This window comes from Amphibalanus amphitrite, unplaced genomic scaffold, assembly GCF_019059575.1.
Source record: "Amphibalanus amphitrite isolate SeventyFive unplaced genomic scaffold, NRLGWU_Aamphi_draft 000057F_arrow, whole genome shotgun sequence".
NCBI classification, from domain to species: Eukaryota; Metazoa; Arthropoda; class Thecostraca; order Balanomorpha; family Balanidae; genus Amphibalanus; species Amphibalanus amphitrite.
In genome coordinates this window covers 846,921-861,665 of record NW_024881553.1, presented here as the reverse complement: position 1 = coordinate 861,665, position 14,745 = coordinate 846,921, and the positions used below count along the sequence as shown (strand labels likewise).

Below are 14,745 nucleotides of genomic sequence, written 5' to 3'. Positions count from 1 at the left end.
TAGACACAGGGATAGATAGTGAGTGATATTGTTAGCTCTAATCCCTTGTTGTTTTGCTTCCTCGGAGCATCTGGACATGTAAGTACCAAGGTAATCGGGTGAGACTGCCGTCTGCCGTCCTCACCACGCTGATCCAAGGACGGACAGGCTGCGAGGCCCGGTCGGTCGGTCGGCCGGCAATTTTTGCGTTCGCTTACGGTGCTGTGTGTTGTGGAGCGGCACTGGCGGCGTGCGGCGGGCAGCGGCCAGCCTCCGCCGTCCGCCGGCCCGGCGCTCGGTCGACTCCAGTGCGGCGCGTGTGGCGTCAGTGCCTCCCCGGCAGCCGCGCCGGCAGGTGCCGCTCCTCAGACGACCGGTGTGACGCGCGGTGCTCCCAACCAGTGCTGCTGCCGGTGCTCTGTGCTTCGTCTGTGTTCCTGTGCTCGGTCTGCAGTCACCGTTGTTTCCTTCTGTGTGAAATTGCCGCGTTCAGCGTTGTGCTGCTGCAGCCACGGCTGAAGGTGACGGACAGCCAGGATGAACTGTTTCCGGAGGACCAGCAGCGTTCACAGCTGCAGTATTGTTCTGCTGGACGGCACGGAACTTTCCGAGGAGATCAGGGTAAGTGTTACAGGTGATTCTTCAGTCGGGGGCTTTGCATTGTGTAAGCGGCTCCGTTCTTTCAGTGTTGCTGGTGTTACCAATTGTTATTGTAGTTTGGAGATTCGCGACATGGATTGTGATGGTGCAAAACGAGGAATTCCCAGTATGGGACTCTGTTCCCATACTGCTTAGTGTTCACTGTTCAGTTGCTGAGTTATATTCCATGGAACACGTTTTTGACCACTTTGCTTCAGGACGTACAAATTGGCTACTTGCTGTGGTTAGTCTTACATTTAACCAGCCTGCAAGAACATTCACCCAAACCACATATAGCTACGACTAACGAGATGCCAATTTCGGAGAAATTCTACGTATGACATCCGCACTCAGCCGCACAATGCGATACCAACCTGCTAATACCACCATATATCTTTCAATCTCTAAAAATAAAAAGTCGCCCTGACCGCAGGAGTCCACTGACGTCTGTCGGCTGGTGAATGTGGTGCTCCTTGTGCTCCATTGTGATCCTGGCACGATGGTGACTCGTCGGATATTCCGGACACACGCTGAGTGATAATACCGGGGAGCCGACACCGCCGGGTGGCGTGATACATCGCCTCTCCGGCTTTTTAACTGCACATGACCATGCTCTCATGTATGTTATGATTGCGCTCTCTGCATAGGTTCCTAGTTCTTGCATTATGAATTATACTGTTGAATAGAAATTATCGTCGTTCCGCCAATATGATGAATAATGAGTGAGCCATCTGATTAACTTAGGTCTGAGCTTGAGGGATAAGCAGCATGGGAAATAACAAGCATAAACCAGACTGTAACCAAACATATGCGCCTCTCCTTCCTTAAAGCATTGAAGCACGATATGAACTGCGCGTTCCGGTACTCTTCCGTTTCAAAAGGTGGCCGGCGCTGCGGTGACTGCGATACAGCACAGCGCAGTAACCTTACATACTGTAGGTGGAGCACAAGACCGTGCGCCGCAACCTCGAAGGCAGGGCCTGCAGAGTGCAACTAACCGAATAAAGGCTGCTTTGAAATGCTGTCATAATCTGACCGATCAAAGTCACAACAGCTTTTATTTGGGGGTGAATAAGCGAGTAGTCGCCCCATCTGTCTGTTGTCCAGCAGATCAGTGATCAGCTTCTAAATCGCTATGAAAGAAATAAAGAATAGCACATTTGCTTCTGCATTCTGTCAAAATAATGAAGCATATATCATTTTAATCATAGCAAAAACAAACTTGTCAATTTGCGTAAGACTAATGGCCAACCATCAAGTTGTGCTAAATGGCACGTCAGTGCTTTATGGACGACGGAAACCGCAATAACGGCTCGACAAATTCAGCAAAGGATAAGCATAAATTTGGTTTCAAAGCCAATTAATCATTATCGAATTACATGCATAGTGCCAAGCCAAAAGCTCATTACAATGATGATTTAATTATGGTTCAACGACCGTCAGCCTAGGCCTTTGGAATCTCTTACATCTTGAAACTGACAGCTGGGTTTGTGTTTACTTCTAAAACCGAAGGTTGCGTTTAGCAATGAATTAGTTAGTTATAAACGAAGCGTACTAAAGCGTATGTTTCGGAATGGGATGGCAATATTGGACATTTGTAGCAACATCATTTAAGCGTCCTTGGACGCCCAAACTCCGAGCTTTGCAGCGCATTGATCTGTTGCAATCGCAACACGTTTTCTCACTCGGTATTTCCTGAGACCGTACTATCAGCCGTGGATCTGGCATTCATTCCGTCGCAGTCGTTCTTTCGCTCTCTTAATTGGTCATTTGAAACCGTATAAGGCTGTAAGCACTCTACATGCTCCATGACTTACCACGTCGGGTAGATGAGTCATTAATATTTACCATAACTTGAATTCGTAAATCGGGTAGTGAGGGACATAAATAAGCAGCAACACATTATATAATCATTATTCACCAATAGCACAGGAAGTGAGAAACTATAGGTAGGGGATAATTCCTAGGAATTTCTATAAGATGAGTACATGCGAAATATACAGCTGTTCAATTTTAAATGGTAATGATTGAAGAATGAAGACGAGCATCCAAGGGCCTCAATATTTATATTAGCCTATGCAATACAATTATACATTGAAAGTTAATTCTTAAATACCATCTGAAAGGAAAATAGGAAAAAGAAAACAACTGAACTACTCAAACACTATGAACATGGAACGAGCCGTACATATTCGTCCGTCTACATACCTGCCAGGGCATCGCAACTTTTTGCTTCAAGAAACCCTAATGAGTTGGGCGGCCTCCTGCCGCTTTGAACTGCTTTATATGCCTTCATTACCTCGGTCGTCTTCAGTCATGCTTTTTGGTGACGCCACGATTGCATGATAAGATATTTATGGACGGAGTGCCCACCATTCTGGTATAACATTTCTAGATGACAGCCTCGATGGCCAATGATGGTGACGAGGACCGCGACGAGGCGGGGACTGGTGACGGTGTGACTTGCTCAGTCATCGATGTTAGAATTCGGTGATCATGAGATGGACGTGGGAAACAGTGAGAAACTTGTGCGGCTTGGCCACTTGAGACTTGTTTTAAAGAAGATGTAAGTTTTTCACGAGCTGTCGATAGGACGATTAATTTTAGGAGGATAAGGGATTAATTTCAACTGTCAGCACCCCACCAGAAACGACAAACCATTTCCAGCAGTTTACCAAGCAAACGCAGGCGATTAAAATTTTATGGAAGCACTGTAACTCAGTACAGCTGAGTCTCACGGTCACTGTCTAACGGCCCACTTCATTTCACCGTCTCCCTCCTCCCCCGCGGCTCGGCCGACCGCCGCTAGTGCCGGGTATTCCGTCCGCGCCGCCCCCGGCCGCTCCCATACCTCAGTTTATTGTCCATTGTCGTGCCATAACCCGGGGCCACGCGGTGACTGTCCGACTTACGTCATCAGTTCGCCGAGGTAGGATTTCAGTTACAGTTCGACAGCCGCCTGTCAGGAACTCCAATCCCGCGCGGTGCCGTGACGGGTGGGCCACGGCTGGTCGGAATCGGGGGCGCGTTGATCGGATGAAATCAGAGCCACTTACCCCGTTTACATGACTCATTCAGCCTATACGGAAATATCCGATTAGCCAGGGAACGGAAAAATGCGTTTTGGTGGCCCCGTTTACATGAGCCTTATCGGAAAAATCCGTTCCGGAACGGATAATTCCCTTTACGCCGGCAGCCCGAAAAAAACGGATATTTTGCGCATTTTTACATGTCTGGCGCAGCTCCTATCAAGCATTATTTGTGCCTGTTTTAGGCTTAGTTTACTTGATTCTTTAAAGTTTTGTATGTAGAATTGGAAATAATCATGGCACAAGCCATTATTTTACTTGTGTGCTGTAAAAGAAGCGTGATTAACTGTCAGAAAGCAAGAAAACAATTGAGGTCTTGGACAACATTGAAGAGCACATCTATATTGAAGGTCTTTTTGGTTTCAGAAAAAGGCTAAGACAGCTCATAATAGTCATAGCTCATCATGATGGACCTCCAGTAAGTTGACAAAATGAAAATGCATGAAAGGATGTGCAGGATGGTGCCACACTTCAGAAAACGTTTGTATGAAAGTGGGTGGTGCGGGTTTGTGTGTACATTTTTGGTTGACACATTTGAAGCACTGGAATATTCCAGCATTTTATTTTCATTTTGTGCTTTTAGCTGCTCAGTTCTTCAAAGACAGAGGTCAGATCAGTACTAGGTGAATTGTGTAGTAGATGTGACCTGTGCTGTGCATTGCTTGACTGTCGGGTGCAACACAGTATCCATCAGTTCCATGTGTTTTAGTCATAACAGAAATTACATCTAACATCTACTCACCACCAAACTTTGAGACACTATCAGTGCAATTTTCAAAATGCATAGAATAATCCACTCTCAATCACACCAGGTAAGATGTGAAGATGAAGTCCGAGTGGTACCTACTACCTATGTGGTTTGGTAGGTTGGTTGACCTTGTAGATTGGTAGGAAGTAGTTTGGTATAATAGGTTGTAGGCATGTAGGTGTGTTTGTAGGATGGTAGGTTGAAAGTTAGGTTGGTAGGTAAGGTTAGGTATGATTCTACAAATTCCACAAAACTTGCCAGTTACCTGCTTCCACCATCCGAGATTAACCAAACTTTAAGAGACCTTCCCACCACTGAAGAATCTACTTCTTTGGAACAATTATCTAAGTACATTTAAATATTGGTGGTGGTGGTGGGGGGGGGGGGGCAGATGGCAGTGTCACTGAGTAAATTTGGCTGTGTGTCTTGTGTATATTTTGGCATGCAGCCAAGTTCCTGTCCCAACCAGCCTGCGTGCCCTGCCGTCTGGTGGCTGTTCGCTGAAGCATAAGTTATCTGAATCACTGCTAGGAAGTTTGCAGTACCTAGGTAGAGAAAATTTTTGGGAGCATGTACTAAAGCAAAATAAATCAAGCATCATATCCAGTGTACTAAGCACTAAATGGCACTACCATGCTGTTCCAAGTGGCTATAGGGAGCGACTGGCTGGGAAGGCTATGTTGGTTGCCCTGGAATTGAACCCTGATTGTTGAATCTAAGAAATAAGGAAATTACCCCTCAACTAGAATGCTTCCGTTTTGAAGCATAGGACGTTCCTCTCAACACTTATGTAGGTACTTCATGAATCTGCCACAATGGCGCGAAATCAGGGGCAAAAAGTGGATTTCATTGTCATTAGACCTACCATTCAACATAAATATGTATTTTGATGTGTAAACTAAAAAATTTCATCTATAAAACATGCATATTCATGTCATTTTCTGCTAGATGCGCAAAAAATCCGTTTAGGCCTGACGTCCTAAACGGATTTTTCCCATTAATTCATCGGATAATTCCGTTCCGCGTAATCGTCATTTTTGCGCGCCCAATCCAGTTTACATGAGTCGAAACTTGCGCACTTTTCGCTAAACGGAAATATCCGTTCTAAACGTCATTTTCGCTGACTCATGTAAACGGGGTAACTGAACTCGACACAGGAGGCTGGTAATCGGTGGTTGGGTCTCATCAGCTGCCGGCACGTGCTCCTCCAATCTTCGATCCCAGTGTAATGGCGACCTGCCGCGGCGTGGTTCCGCTCGCAGCCCGCCGGAATGCCGCCGTCCGCAGTCCGCCTCCCGCCTCCCGCCTCTCGCCGTCCGCCTCCCGCCGCCCGCCGCCGAGTCCGCATGGTCCGCCGCCCGCCGCGAGCCGTCCCCGCACCCCCAGGCCGTCCGAGCAGCAGCTCAGGGTCGTCCCTGTCGTAACCAGCCCGGCTAATGGCCAGTCGGATCGCAGCTGCCGCCTCCTTCTGAGGAAACGCCGGCGTCTCAGCTGAACAGAGAGGAAGCGGGGATGTATATCAACAGGGCGGGGCCGGCGAGCTCGTTAGACTAGAGAGGGCAGGTGATGTTGATATCAGTGCGTGATCAGAGGGAAGCCGCGTGAGGACAGGTGATATGAATTAGGTGTCGCTTGTGGTGGAAGTCCGGTCTGTCCATTGTTCTGTTTGTAGCTGCCTGAAACTTCTACCGTTGTCTTCGTTGTCTCCTACATCATGATATTCGTCCTTTAAAAAATATAATGCGATTAGCTTGTCGCATTATCTGATAAATGAATTAGAATAGTAGATAGGTTGTTATTTGCCATATATATTGCTGATTGCAAACGCGAATTTCCACTTGGTTTCCATAATTTTTGGATGAAATGGTCGGCGCTTTGTTCTGATCGCTAATCACATTGTTTTTCCGCATTTATAAGATACCTGTCCGAGATTATTTCAAACTCCAAGCCTGCTGGTAATTAGCAAGGTCTCGGCGTAATCTTCGGCGTGTATCTCCGGCCTCGATCTGTGACTTTGCTGGCCAACAGTCGCCGCCACCAGTCACAGCACCCGGTCCCGACAGCCCAGAGGTTCGTCCGGTCCGGTCCGGTCGGTCGGTGGGTCTCGCGGGACGCTGCACTCACACAGGGCCGTGTGGAGCGGATCCCCGCTCGTGCTGACGCCCGATCCCGATCGCTATCAGGGCCGGTAGTTCTCGTCCTCGGCTCTCTGCAGCCCCAGCAGAGAGGTGGCCGAGCCGGTGAGGCAGGCGCCCTGCGGATGGACGGCGATAATGCCAAGGTCGCTGTGGCGGCGATGCGTCCTTATGATAGAAGAGGGACGCCCTGCAGAGGCCTTAATGGATTTCACTCACGTTAGGAAGTAGCGTACCTGGCATACTCGTATAGGGCCTAGAATAGCTCAATGTAGCCGGAAGGAACGTGGTCTAAGAATGCTAAGTTGTCTACCAGTCATGCTTCAAAAGGTCACTTTTACATCCTCAACAATAACGCCTTAGTAAGAAAACATTCATGCTATGCGCTCATGATAACATTCATGATAACTCGTATGCGCATATGTCCTTCCATAATACATCATTATTCAGTGACCTGCATTATCAGGGCTGTATACAGGCGTCACTGATTGCATGCTCTCAGCAGTTGCATGACAACGAACTTGGTTTTCCTGCTGTTTGATGGCGAATACCCGTGAATGCCCGTCAGTGATCGAAAACAATCACTGATTTCCATTAGCTATTGCCAAGGTGCCAGCGGTCATTGACCTTGCATTTACCACTCCAGTCGCTCCCTGACTATCAAGACCGATTGTTTGGTTGCCAACAATCATCTACCGACTTCTAGCAACTTCTGCCCAGCTACCAACAACCCGTGCACCATGAGCCATTTGCCGGCCACCATCGGTCATTGCCCCGTGTCGCTGTTGTCTGGCGGCAGCAGTGCCACTCCCGCGGCCGACGGTCACCAGATGAGGTGATGATTTCCATAACCGGGAGCTCTCGGCAGATGGCCGGCACGGGAAGGCCGCCGCCGCCGCCGACCCACCTGGTCACACAGTCCACCGCGCTCCGATGAAGGATGCGCCCCGCCGCCGCCGAACCCCTGCAGACCATTAGCGATGCGGATGGCGGGGATTCCGTGCGGGCCTGTCCGTGCCCGGCATTGTTCTCCGCTAGCGGAGCCTGTCAGTAGCTCAGGTGCCGACTTGATCAGGCTGGTATTATGTTCCAGCGGCAATACGTCTTCAAGGGATGTGCCTACGACCGTGCTTTGTTCGAGAGCAAGTGAGACATTGGACGTTCTGACACTATCGAGATGCGGTATTTGTGAAAGCAAAATGCTCGTTTCTCTTCCCTTGAGTTATTTACAACTTGCATGCTAGCTTTTCTTCGTTTGAGGTATTTACAACTTACATGCTAGCTTCTCTTCGTTTGAGGTAGGTATTTACAACTTACATGTTGGCCATGCCTGCCAAGTGCTCTGCTGCCTAGTACGGAGGCTGGTCTCACAGGCATCTGCCAAACACAGCTCACATCTTCGGGTTTTCGTTTCTTACTGTGCAGCGCTGCCTCTCAGCGTCCAGCGGCCCATTTGAGTACTGATGCAGTCGGCGGTTATTACGGCCCGGTTTGCATATCACTGGCCGGAATCGGCGCTGGAGGCCTTGACCTCGGCTCGGAGGGACGTCACACTCCACTAGGAGGGCCGCCACGCTCCAGTGGGTGGTCACCAGCCCGGCCCAGCGCTGGTGTCATCACACCACTGATGATATGCTAATCCTAGCGGTCGTTAAAGGGAGATAATGACCTTTTTCCACAAAATCTGAGTTAGGACCATTTTCTGACAAAACACAACAAGTTATAATGTAAATTAAAACCATTTTGCTCAATTCGGTACCTTGCCGCAAATATCTCAACTTGAAGTCACGTTAGCGGGGAGCGCTGAAAATGACCGTTGAATAAGTACTTACATCACTTTTTGGTACTTGCATGTAATTTTGTAAAATGAGCGTATTCCTTACATTTGATCTTCATCACATCTAGTTAGTTAATGGTCGTCTATAGTGCCTTCAAAAGATATTCATGGTTTGGGGGTGGTTTATGTCTAAATTTACGCAACTATTTTTCCTGTTCATCATCTGACGCCATATGCTGCTATTTTAGTAGCAACGACTCAATTTTGAATCGGTCCCGCCGACTGCACAATAAAAGAAGATAGATACAACACTTTTGCGGCATCACTGAAAAACTTATGCAGTACTGTTATCAAAATTCTCATAACACCGTTCGACAAACCTGAAGTCTTTTTGAAATAAATATGCTTGTATTTTTCGCTTCAGGCTGTGACGCCAAAATAATGAATTTCGTAGTCGCAATCGCAAGATTTGGCTGCGTTTCTGGCGCATGCCGTTCATTTGTGCCGCATGCCGCATGCCGAAACAAAGAAGAGTAGGCACTATGTACCCCCGAATTAGAATCTAATTAATTCTAAACCGAATTAACTCTAATTCAAATTAGAATCCTTACAACCAAGCAACGACAAGGCGATAACATAAACAAAAACCCAAGCGTCGCTGTTTGAAACAAAAGCGCCATATACTACGACTTTTTTTATAGAGAAGGACAACGCATTTCGGTGGGTGCTACAAGTACTGCAAGTACTGCTTCTTTTTTGCAAAAATAAAAACCTTTTTCACATACGAAAATGTGCTAGGAAATTTTCATATTTTATAGAAACTACAGTAGAAATAGTATAGATGTCAAGTAATTTTTATTTAAGAAAAAAGAAAGCTCATTATCTCCCTTTAAACCCTCTCCGTCAACACCACAACAGCATGACCCAGCTTTGCGGCCATCACAGAATACTTCCGTGTTACTGAGGCGGGAGGGATTGTTGCTGTATGTTCTTATTCGCTCAAAAAGTGAAGCACATTCTACATTGCATGATCATTAATTAACATGCAACTTGCATGCAACCACTTGCATTTGTCCTCCTTTATTTGGTTACCTTGTAAGGCAAAGCTACAGAATGCTGTGAAGTGCAAGGGCTCCGCCACCGGGGGGGACGGGTGGGACATGTCCCCCCCAACCAAAATGTTGGGTGGGACATACTATCTTTTGTCCCCCCCCCCCAATAATCGGCTCCTCCGCTGGTAGATAAATCGACTCTTGTTCCTGACACCGAATACAGAACATAAGTGCAAAGAATCTCCGAAGAAAAAAACGTGATGAGAATCTAATTAACCTGTCGTCGACAACCTATATTGTCGCCCTGTGCTTTAAGTCTTTTTCTGTTATGGGGGCCACGGATTTCAATTTTTAGTAGACAATATCGACAGGCATTTTCGCGTTAGGTATATCAACGTGAGTCTACTGCAACGAATGTTCGCAATCATACGTCCCAGTCCGATGATGAATCCAGTAGGTATATCCAGTAGGTAATCCAGTAGGTATATCAAATAAGGATCTCTCAAATTCAATCAATTAAACAATCAATACGGAGATTAACGCTGTCGTTCTTTAAGAGGAAACTTCCATCGGTCAAAAAAGAATATCGCAGAACTGTAGGATGAGAGAAGCTGTTTGTTTAAAGTGTTTGAGAGGTTAACCCTCGTTCTTATATGGACTATGGTGGGTCGGATTGACCCACCCCTCAGTTTTTCACAAGTAACTCGCGTAAAAAGTGGTTTATCGTGACGAAACTATTAGTATTTCCCGGAAATTTTGCACATCCTCTGAAAATTTCATGATCCTAAGTCCTAACCCCATGGGCCATGACTTTTGGGCCTGTGGCCTATTTCTGGAGACCATGTCAGGCCGAACCACCGATTCGGTGTATGTTAGCGCACATTCTCTGTACGTTTCCAGACTTGTTATGTCATAAAACCGAGCCAACATGTGAAATGACGGTAGACACATGCATTCTGGTAGGTGTCAAGGTCACGTGAATTAGACACATGCATTCTAGTAGGTGTCAAGGTCACGTGAATATCAGGTCAAGGTCATTACCGTTAGATGAATTTGGTTCAATTTTTCGAGCTAGGCATGTTACTAGGAAACTTTTTGGAGATGATGTCGAATTAAGCATATAACATTGAGAAGTAGTTTTGGTACCAATGCAACATGTTACGAAGCTGTCTGTGGTTGACACCTACTTTGGCTAGCCGGAGGGACACGCACTTGTTTATCTCACCTAACCTGATCCGACCTTCGCCAAATGCTAAAAATGGATTCAGATTCAGCGCAAAACTATGAGCCAGATACCATTAAAAAATTGAAGCTGGTCTTTCAAGTTTTTTTTTCTGTCTGGTGTGTCAATATGATGAAGGTACAATGACTACAATCTAATATTGGGTAATATTGCATGGGTTAGGTGGCCTACCATTTCTCTATTTTTTATTTTTCTAGTTAAAAAATCATCGTATCAGGGCTATGACGAAAAACAAGTGGCCTAAATCCGATGAGAAAACTGGATTTGGGGGTACCCTAGGTTTAGAGGAGACACTAGGGCGATGGGCGAAGAGCAGACCGTCCCCCCCAACCAAAAGTCCGTGGCGGACAAGGGCGGCGCCACCGTGGGGGCAGTGGGGGCAGACTGCCCCCACTGACAGGAGGCCGTGGGGGCAAAACTATGTTTTTGCCCCCACAAAGTTTGGCTGATATTGAAAAGGGAACAGAGGACCTATGCAATATTCCTGATGGGATAGGACTTGTGATGATGCAAACGAGGCTACAAAACTCCAATGCAAAGCTGTGGTGATGTGATGATGGCAAAGAAATTCCTTTATTTGCCATAACATTTCCTTCATCTGAACAATTTTGGATGGCAACGGCAGGGGCAAGGTGCTCCTGGATTCTGCAGATCGGGGTGTCAGACAACAGTAGGGTCACCTCAAGCTTGCCCCCACTGGCAAAAATTCGTGGCGCCGCCACTGGTGGCGGAGCCCTTGGTGAAGTGTCTAAGACTGAATCTCACTTCTTGCGGTTGTGTGTGAAACATGTTAACACCTAGGAAAGCCATTAACAAGTCATTAAGAGTCTTCCTGGAAAACGCTGGCCTCATACGCTGTATGAAGCGAGGCCGGCTCCCCGCCAGTCAGATGTGTGATGAATTTCTCTCTCGGAGGGGTCAGGGGTCGGCCCGTCCATCTCCGTCTCGACCGGCCGGTCGTGTCCGCCGGACGAGCGGTCGGGTCAGTACGAGGCGCCACGCTCGGGTGGCCAGTCCGAGTGACTGGCACTCAGCCAGGCCGCAGACGAGGCTGTCTGGTTCACTGCACTGGCCGCCGCCGGACCATGGCAGCTGTCCAGCCGACCAAAGACGGACAGATGCCCAAAACTGCCACATTGACAGCCACAGCTGTCGAGGGCGGCGTGACGAAGTGTCAGCGCTACCGACGCCAGTCGCCACTGCACCGCGAACTGTGGCACCACCAGCAGTTAGAACCACACTCCTACCAGCCCCGGACGCGCGGTGGGGTCCCTCGCAATCGGTCTGGAAACAGTGTCCTACAGAGTCTGACCTGCGGCGTGCATTGTGAGCAGCTTATCGCAGCATATGTCCCGCATGCTGTATACAGAATCACAGCCGAAGGTCGCCCTCAAACACAGCGTCGATCCCGCATATCAGCTGTATCCGAACAGCTCCAGTCAGGTGGTCCCGACTGAATTCATGTCGGGTGCCATGCCAACCAGCCAACCTTTTGTATCACCAATCCCCCTATGCTTATAGCCGGTGTTATCAGAGGCTCGGTTTGTCCTATCCCACTGCGACCTGTGTCTACCACAGTCGCGTGCCGGCGATGGCATCAGGCCGACTGATGCGCCCTTCAGCGGGCCTGCCGGCCGTCGGGAGGCCTCCGCTCGGCCGATGTGCCCGCCCGCCCCCGGCTCCGGCCGCTCGCGTGCCGTCCGGTGCAGCTGGCGCCGCTATCGGGGCAGAATCCCGGCCTGACGCACGGCCCGGACGCGGCATCGCTCGAGATCTAGCCGGAATGCAGCGTCGGCGACCTCGGCTCGGAGCCATTAGCCCGTCCCGTGCGCTGAGGCCGCCGGAGAGCCTCACTTCCTCACTGCCCAGCCGTTCAGAGGGAAGACAACGCCCAGTCGGACCGGCACGACCGGGAAAACGGAGCGGTTTGCTGGCTACAACGTCATAAATCCGAATAGGTTCAGCTGAATCACGCGATGTGAAGCGTGGCATTTTGAATGCCGGTGGCCGGTCACTGCTTCTAGAAACTGGAATTTAGTTTAAGGTGGCATCCATGGAGCGGTAACGTTGAAGCGTTTCGTTATCCCATGACTAAATTGAATTCAGACAAGTTTGGCATTCCAAACGGTTGTTGGCCTACGAAAAATTCGGCCGGAAGCGGAGAGAACAAGCCTGTTAACCCGCGCGGGGCTGGGGTCTCCAGCCGAACGCGCGGGGCTGGGGGGGGGGGGGTAAATTTTACCCCCCCTGTTATCTCCCGAACTAATGGTCCGATTTGGAAAATTCAAACGCCAATCGAAAGATCTCATCACGAACAACTAAAAACATGTACTTAATTTTAAGTTTGAGGTCAAGGTCAAGGTCAGGTCAAGGGTACAAATTGCAAGTTCCTACAGTATCGGCCTTACACCGTAGTTGCCGAAGAATGGAGTCGTGGACTGAGACTAATCGCCCAAAACGTGTTCTTAGGCTACCAAGACAATATTCGTTGCATACAATATCATTCAGAGGTCAAGGTCAAGGTCAGGTCAGGTCAGGTCAGGTCACCAAAAACAAAATATAGAAAAGGGCATGTGCGACACATGTTTTATGGGTCATTTTACTCATAGAATTCAATAGGCACACTCAATAAGTGATATGGACCACCTCTGGATGAATTTCAGGTCGAGGTCAGGTCAAGGTCAGGTCAAGTGAGGTCAAATTTTGAAGTTGGTTGTTAAGGCCTAAAAAGGTGTCTATCTGATGCAGTTTTTCACGGCGAATCGAATGGTGCTACTTTTGTTTCCGTACGAGGTCTAGAACTTCCAAAAAAGTCATTTTTCAAAATTTTTGTGTGTCGTGACGTCATACAATTTTGAATAACTCCCACATTTTTGAACCGATTCTTCTAAAACTTGGTATGTAGGTGCACATAGACCACTTCTCTGACATATATTCCGGTTTTTTCGATACACTCAAAATTTTGGATTTTATAGCTATTTTCCCAAAAAAGTCAGTTTTTTGAAAAAAATTTGGGCCAAAATCCAAAATTTTCAAAAAACCGAGATAGCCATTTGATAGACAAAGTAAAATCACGTATATCCTTTTTTGTTGCGTCTTGATTCCTTTAAAAATGAAGATGTTAGCGGCGTTTGAACTTTTGCCGTTTTTGAGGCGAAAATGGCGAACATGACGTCACTAAAACGTCAATATCTCAAAAATTTTCCGACGGATTTCGCTCAAATTTTCAGGGAACGTGTCAAATTGATGTAAGAAAAGGTACTGAAAGTTTGGCGGCGCTGCGCGCCGCCGTTTTTGAGATATTGCAAAAATTCGCGAGGGGGGGTAAAATTTACCCCCCCCAGCCCCGCGCGGGTTAATGCTCCTATTTGATTTTTTTTTCTCTCTCTCTCTTTCTCTCTCTCTCTCTCTCTCTCTCTCTCTCTCTCTCTCTCTCTCTCTCTCTCTCTCTCTCTCTCGCTCTCCGTCTATCTGTCTCTCTATCTCGGTCCTGCCTTTCCACCACGTCCTTTGAAGCTTTAGACCCTAGAACTTGAAGACGAGCATTACACTAAGTAAATGCGTTTAAAACGACCGTGAGCGGGCACTGTTGGGCAGAGTTCCCCAATCGTGGCATGGTTGTTGCTCTCAGTCTTCGCTTGCCGCAAAGGCTGAAAAAAGCCGATCACAAACGGTTTTCTAATATTCAAGCATGGTTGGCAAGACGAAAAAACTGGAGGTGGAGATTTTGTAAATTCAGGGATATTTACGTGCCATGTGTTACGGTTGTTTTATATTTAGGTTCTGGTCCGACTCATATTCATAATTACAAATCGACACCGGCTGAAGCAATATTAGCCAGCCGACAACTTTCATGAATGCAACATCTGGTCTCTCGCCGTAACGAGACATTAACCCTCGCCCATGTAGGGGGGGGTTGGTGCAACCCCCCCTGAGGTTTTTCGGAAATAGTGCAAAAACGGCGGCGCGCAGCGCCGCCAAATTTTGGGTACCTTATGGGGCAAACCTTGCGCATCTTTTGATAAAAAAAAATTGACCGGGTCATGTCAGGTCACGGAGTTATGACGTCACAAAGGGAACAGC

General features: G+C 47.9%; 1 protein-coding gene across 2 annotated transcripts in view; it reads left to right on the top strand.

Moving 5' to 3' along the window:
- The first annotated feature begins 311 nt into the window (after positions 1-311).
- Positions 312-14,745, top strand: part of LOC122378306 (band 4.1-like protein 4) — a 30,395-nt gene continuing 15,961 nt past the window's right edge. For both annotated transcript variants that reach the window (XR_006255999.1, XM_043359223.1), the window contains exon 1: positions 312-600. Coding sequence is in view for 1 of the 2 variants with exons in the window: in XM_043359223.1 (XP_043215158.1) it covers positions 517-600 (84 nt within the window). In the remaining variant the exon portion in view is untranslated. The remainder of the gene's footprint in view (positions 601-14,745) is intronic.